This window comes from Doryrhamphus excisus, linkage group LG16, assembly GCF_037039965.1.
Source record: "Doryrhamphus excisus strain RoL-2023G ecotype Guam linkage group LG16, RoL_Dexc_Guam_v1.1, whole genome shotgun sequence".
Lineage (NCBI taxonomy): Eukaryota > Metazoa > Chordata > Actinopteri > Syngnathiformes > Syngnathidae > Doryrhamphus > Doryrhamphus excisus.
The window spans coordinates 13,985,009-13,991,602 of NC_136372.1; the positions used below are offsets into that span (position 1 = coordinate 13,985,009).

The following is a 6,594-nucleotide window of genomic DNA, read 5'->3' on the forward strand; positions in this document are numbered from 1 at the left end:
CTACTTATTGATTTCTTTTTACATGTATCCAATATCAATTTAATTCCAATGATTCCTTCTATTAAAATAAAATAAAATAAAATAAAATAAAATAAAATAAAATAAAATAAAATAAAATAAAATAAAATAAAATAAAATAAAATAAAATAAAATAAAATAAAATAAAATAAAATAAAATAAAAAAAGTGGTTAGCGCGCAGCCCTCACAGCTAGGAGACCAAGGTTCAATTCCACCCTGTGTGTGGAGATTGTCCATATAGGTATGAATGTGAGTGTGAATGGTTGTTTGTCTATATGTGCCCTGTGATTGGCTGGCCACCAGTCCAGGGTGTACCCCGCCTCTTGCTCAAAGACAGCTGGGATAGGCTCCAGCACGCCCGCGACCCTCGTGAGGAAAAGAGGTAGAAAATTAATTAATGAATGAATGATTCCTTCTATTACAATAAAATAAAATAAAATAAAATAAAATAAAATAAAATAAAATAAAATAAAATAAAATAAAATAAAATAAAATAAAATAAAATAAAATAAAATAAAACAGTGGTTAGCGTGCAGACCTCACAGCTAGGAGACCAAGATTCAATTCCACCCTGTGTGTGGAAATTGTCCATATAGGTATGAATGTGAGTGTGAATGGTTGTTTGTCTACTATATGTGCCCTGTGATTGGCTGGCCACCAGTCCAGGGTGTACCCCGCCTCTTGCCCGAAGACAGCTGGGATAGGCTCCAGCACCCCCCGCAACCCTTGTGATGTGAGGAAAAGCGGTAGAAAATGAATGAATGAATATTTGTTATTATTAATTATTATGAACTGCATGGCGAGCGAGTTGTTAGCGCGCAGACCTCACACCTAGGAGACCAGGGTTCAATTCCACACTCTGTGTGGAGTTTGCATGTTTTCCCCGTGCATGCGTGGGTTTTCTCCGGGTACTCCGGTTTCCTCCCACATTCCAAAAACATGCTAGGTTAATTGGCGACTCCAAATTGTCCATAGGTATGAATGTGAGTGTGAATGGTTGTTTGTCTATATGTGCCCTGTGATTGGCTGGCCACCAGTCCAGGGTGTACCCCGCCTCTCGCCCGAAGAGGATAAGCGGTAGAAAATGAATGAATTATTATGAGTAATAATGTGCTTTGAAATTAATTTTGCTGTGTAATTATGCACTATAAGATCACATATTGTCACATAAATCAATTTCCCATTCACTCTGCATAATTCCATCAGGTAAAGTAGGTATGTTTTCAATTATACATATGATCAAATACATAATAATGAATTCAAACATAAAAGTATACACAAGATATTATAAATGCTGAATGAAATGAAAGTCCCCAGTTGAAGTGGGAAGTGGTTGCCGCCTACGTCAGGATGGGAACCAATGAGGTGTGCGGGTGCCGTTTCCTTCCAGCCAATCCCAACCAGAAGGTGGAGTGACGACTTTAAAGTTCCAACTCAAGTTGTGCAAACGTCAAGTGTGTTACGCACACGGAGTGGAGGAGCTCATCTTGCACGAATGCACCCTCCATGGAAGCCTAGGATCCATAAAAAACAAACACTAACAGCAGGGAGCACCGGGAAGAGACTGGTGTCGGGATTCATCTTGCGCACACCGTGCGTAAAAGGCGCTCTGTAACTCTCGGTGTTGCTTTTGGTGTTTCAAATTCAAGGTCGCGGTGAGATTAAATCATGCTTAAAATGACCGAGGAACACGACAAGTGTGTGGGCGAGCAACCGTGCAGCCCCTCGGGCACAAACAGCTCCATGTCTCAGGATGAATCCGACTCTGACGCGCCGTCCTCGCCGACGGGCTCCGACGGCCAAGCGTCACTGCTCGCCGGTTTGGCTAAGAAGTTGGACTCGGAGGACGACGATCGATTCCCGGCTTGCATACGGGACGCAGTCTCTCAGGTTCTGAAGGGATACGACTGGTCCCTGGTGCCCATGCCGGTGAGAGGGAACGGGTCCTTGAAGAGCAAACCGCACGTCAAGAGGCCCATGAATGCCTTCATGGTCTGGGCCCAGGCTGCTCGCAGGAAGCTGGCGGACCAGTACCCGCACCTGCACAATGCCGAACTCAGCAAGACACTTGGGAAACTGTGGCGGTGAGGAAACTGGATTATTATATGTTAATAAAAAAAAGTTATATAGGGGCATGCTTAATTTGATACAAAATGTAAGGAAGTTTGGAACAGCTTAACTGTGAATTTTTTTACAAGAAAAAAAACAACCCTAATTTGACAAAATGTTTTATAATAATTTTTATGTATTTTTTAACAGTTTGCTTTCTGAGAGCGAGAAGAGGCCGTTTGTTGATGAAGCAGAGCGCCTGAGGGTTCAGCATAAGAAAGATCACCCGGACTACAAGTACCAGCCCAGGCGACGGAAGAATGTTAAACCGGGACAAAGCGACTCGGACTCTGGCGCCGAGTTGGCCCATCATCACATGTATAAAGCCGAACCGGGGATGGCGGCACTGGCAGGGATGTCCGACGGGCACCACCATCCTGAACATGCCGGTGAGTCACGCCTTCAATTAAAATGTATGAAAAATATAATATGATAATTTCAGCACAATTCTTTATTAAATATATTGCTTTTTTTACACTTCAGGACAGCCCCACGGTCCCCCGACACCGCCCACCACCCCCAAAACGGACCTGCACCACGGCGCCAAGCAGGACCTAAAACACGAAAGCCGTCGCCTGGTCGACAGCAGTGGTGGCGGCAGACAAAACATCGACTTCAGCAACGTGGACATCTCCGAGCTCAGCACCGACGTCATCAGCAACATGGAGACGTTTGACGTGCACGAGTTCGACCAGTACCTCCCTCTGAACGGCCACGCCTCCTCAGTCTCCGCCGCTTTATCTTCAGAACACGGTCAGGCCCCGGCGACCCCCTCCTACGGCTCCTCCTACGGCGGCTGGAGTCGCAAGAACGCCGTGCCCTCCTCGTCACCCGAAGCGGCCCAGCACCGCCTCCATATCAAAACGGAGCAACTGAGCCCGAGTCACTACAGCGACCACTCGCCGTCCCACCCCGATTACGCCCCCTACAACACCCAGGCCTGCGTCACCACCTCGGCGGCCTCCTTCCCGGCCTCCCAGTGTGACTATACCGACCTCCAGAGCTCCAACTATTACAACCCGTACTCCAGCTACCCGTCCACCCTTTACCAGTACCCTTACTTCCACTCCCCACGGCGGCCTTACAGCAGCCCCATCCTCAACAGCCTGTCAATGGCGCCTGCTCACAGCCCCACCGCCCCCAGCTGGGACCAGCCCGTCTACACCACACTGACCCGACCTTAGAGCGGGAAAGGATGTCGGGTCCGAGTACATCTAACGAAGGAAGAAATGAAAAAGTGCCTGCTGATTTTATACAAAAACTCTTCTCTTTGCAACACTTCTTACAGACTTTTGTACACCAAGAGAAACATTGGTGGCGCCTCCGTGAGGACGTATTAACGCCAATACGCCGAAATTGTGTACAGTTTTTTTTTTCCCCTGCACTTAAAACCTCTTTTACACAGGAGTGATTTTTTTTTTTTTCACCGTCACAGCAATTTTCCACCTCGGTACATAGACTCAGAGCTGTAACAGAGCCGGGACACGCCTGTGTGAAAGGATATTATGTATAGTTTAATTTTCTTATTGTGCTGTGTGAAGACTTGCCTTTGCTGGATTCTGCGTAAAAGGCAAAAATGGTTTCTGCTATGGTGACGATGTTGTATGAAAGGGGCTTGGCGTCCCGTAGATTAACCACATCCGAGCCGTGGCGACTGCGTGTGATTATACACAGGACAACTGTCAAACCTGTCAAGGTTGACATCTTGTAAGAAAATTGCTGTCAACAACAACAGGACCAGAGAAATGACTTTCCGACATTCCCTTTCTCACAGGCGATGTCCTGCCTCTGTTGTGGCTCTGACGCTACCTCTGAAAGTGGAATACGTTCCTTTTGTGGCGTTCATACAGAACAGAAGTTTTGTTTGAAAGGGGCTAGGGTGACCATTCCATTCTCCAATCGGATCACGGGAAGCTTTTCCCTTTCACACAGGCATCGTCCTAGCTGCTGATGTAAGCAGAATATTCCATCCATTCCACGTTTGTGCCGTTAATATGCAAGGGAACGCTGGAAAGGAATATTGGCGGGATGACTTCTTGACATAGAAATAAATCCCGACCGGAAGATTCTGTGTAAAAGGGGCTTTAGAGGTTTAATCATTGTGAATTTTGGCTCAAGTCTTAACAAAACCTATGAATCTTAAAGTGGAAAAGTCTTTATACATATATAAATATATATTTATGTTCATGCATTATGGGTTTATTTCCTAGTGTTTTTTTTTTTTGTGGCTTGGATTAAAACACTTAAAATAGGTGGCAGTGCAGATATCATTCCATTAAAGACAGAATTCCAGAAAGGGCGGCGTTCCTTGATTGCGGGCGACGGGCAAAGGGGGACGAAACAGGTGTCGGCAAGCTGCGCCTGGCAAATTGCGATTAGTCATGATGGGAAGGGTAAAGGAAATGGGGTAAAATAACACCGTCGGCTATGAGTGACGCGTCAGCTGGAGCGACACATGGTGTGTGTGTGTGTGTGTGTGTGTGTGTGTTCATGTGCAAATTCTATATGTAAATGTTTGAGTCCATTTCCTGCAGGGAGACTTTTGACCCGATCGCCCATTTTTTTTTTTTTTTTTTTATCTCAGCTGCCATCAAGTGCCGACGTGCTGCTTACCGTCTCCCCCAAAATGCAGAGCGTCTTTGTGCCTTTTTTTTTTTTGAACGATCAGTATTCCTAACAGATGGAGGCAGAATTCCTACATTTCTAGATCATTCCTGACTGCGACATTTAGTTGCCGTGGGTTTGTCCATTTTTGTACATTACAACCATGTATCATTTTGGAGAAAAAAGGTTGTGAAAATGTTGTTGTTTTATTAACTACCACTTTTTCCATTCATACACACACACACACACACACACATACACACACACATGCAAAGCTAACACGGTTGCTGGCTGGTTTATTTTGTTGTTTTTTTTAAATAAAAGACATGTTCCTTATAACTCTTATTGTCTTTCTTTATAGAGTTGGAAATAATAAATATTGAGTATGATATGAGAAATGTTCATGGGTTTGCCTTTTCAACCTGGAAATACCATACTGACCCTTCAACAAAGTCTTTTAGTGATTTATGGAATTGAACCAACTGAGCTTTTCTTCCTGTCACTCACACACCTCTGTGGCCAGAGATGGACAAACACAACGATGATCAATGAGTCCTCAAACTGCTAACCGGCTAACAAATACCATGCAGTCGTACCTCGTTTATCACAGTTAATCGCTTCCAGATCTGACTGCGATAAGTGAATTTCCTCAAAGTAGTATTCCTTAAATATCAACTGAATATTTTTGTAGTTTCAGCATAGAAACCCTGTTTACAACCTTCTAAATACAATTTTAACATCATTAGAGCCCTCTAGACATGAAATAGCACCCTTATAGGACCCTTTACACTCCTATTACTCAATGCAGTAGACATAATAGGAGAAAGTAAGACATATAAGACATAAGAAACCTGTTTAGGACCTTGTAAATGGAGCCCTCTAGACATAAAATAACAACCCTGTAGTCAAATGTACATGCCTATACCCAATACAGTAGACATAATCTCAGAAAGTAAGACATATAAGACATAAGAAACCTGGTTACGACCTTGTAAATAGAGTCCTCTAGACATAAAATAACAACCCTATAATCAAATGTGCATGCCTGTACCCAATATAGTAGACACACTAAGAGAAAGTAAGACATATAAGACATAGGAAACCTGATTACGACCTTGTAAACGGAGCCCTCCAGACATAAAATAACAACCCCATAGTCAAATTTGCATGCCTTTAATAACAGAAAGTAAGACATATAAGACATATAAGACATAAGAAACCTTATTACGACCTTGTAAACGGAGCCCTCTGGACATGAAATAGCACCCTTGTAGGACCCATTACACTCCTATTACCCAATATAGTAGACATATTAAGAGAAAGTAAGACATATAAGACATAGAAAACCTGTTCACGACCTTGTAAACAGAGCCCTCTAGACATAACATAACCCTATAGTTAAATTTACATGCCTTTACCCAATATAGTAGACATAATAAGAGAAAGTAAGACATATAAGACATAGAAAACCTGTTCACGACCTTGTAAACAGAGCCCTCTAGACATAAAATAACAACCCTATAGTCAAATGTACATGCCTTTACCCAATATAGTAGACATAATAAGAGAAAGTAAGACATATAAGACATAGGAAACCTGTTTAGGACCTTGTAGACATAAAATAACAACCCTATAGTCAAATGTACACGCCAAGTGTTTCATCATTTGATGACTTGAAAAGAAAGTTTAATATTTCAACTTTATTCCACTAAAATGACATTGTTTTTACTCATAATATTACAAGTTTATTCTTGTAAAATTGAGACTTTCTTTTTGTTAAAATACTTTTTTGGGGTATTTTATATTATATTATGTTGTGTTGTGTTGTGTTGTGTTGTGTTGTGTTGTGTTGTGTTGTGTTG

The 6,594-nt window shown here is 42.8% G+C and overlaps 1 protein-coding gene across 1 annotated transcript; it reads left to right on the forward strand.

Annotated features, from left to right (window-relative positions):
- Window positions 1–1,487: 1,487 nt before the first annotated feature.
- Window positions 1,488–5,065, forward strand: sox8a (SRY-box transcription factor 8a). Its single transcript, XM_058049839.2, has 3 exons — window positions 1,488–2,103; window positions 2,279–2,517; window positions 2,612–5,065. The coding sequence occupies exons 1-3, from the start codon at window positions 1,688–1,690 to the stop codon at window positions 3,310–3,312; spliced, it is 1,356 nt and encodes a 451-aa protein (XP_057905822.2). The 5' UTR covers window positions 1,488–1,687; the 3' UTR covers window positions 3,313–5,065.
- Window positions 5,066–6,594: the final 1,529 nt, after the last annotated feature.

Excerpts from the sequence above, each read along its gene's own strand:
- sox8a (XM_058049839.2), top strand. The coding sequence starts at position 1,688 with ATGCTTAAAATGACCGAGGAACACGACAAGTGTGTGGGCGAGCAACCG. Across the intron at positions 2,104-2,278 it reads ACACTTGGGAAACTGTGGCG|TTTGCTTTCTGAGAGCGAGA; the intron begins GTGAGGAAACTG and ends ATTTTTTAACAG. Across the intron at positions 2,518-2,611 it reads CCACCATCCTGAACATGCCG|GACAGCCCCACGGTCCCCCG; the intron begins GTGAGTCACGCC and ends TTTACACTTCAG.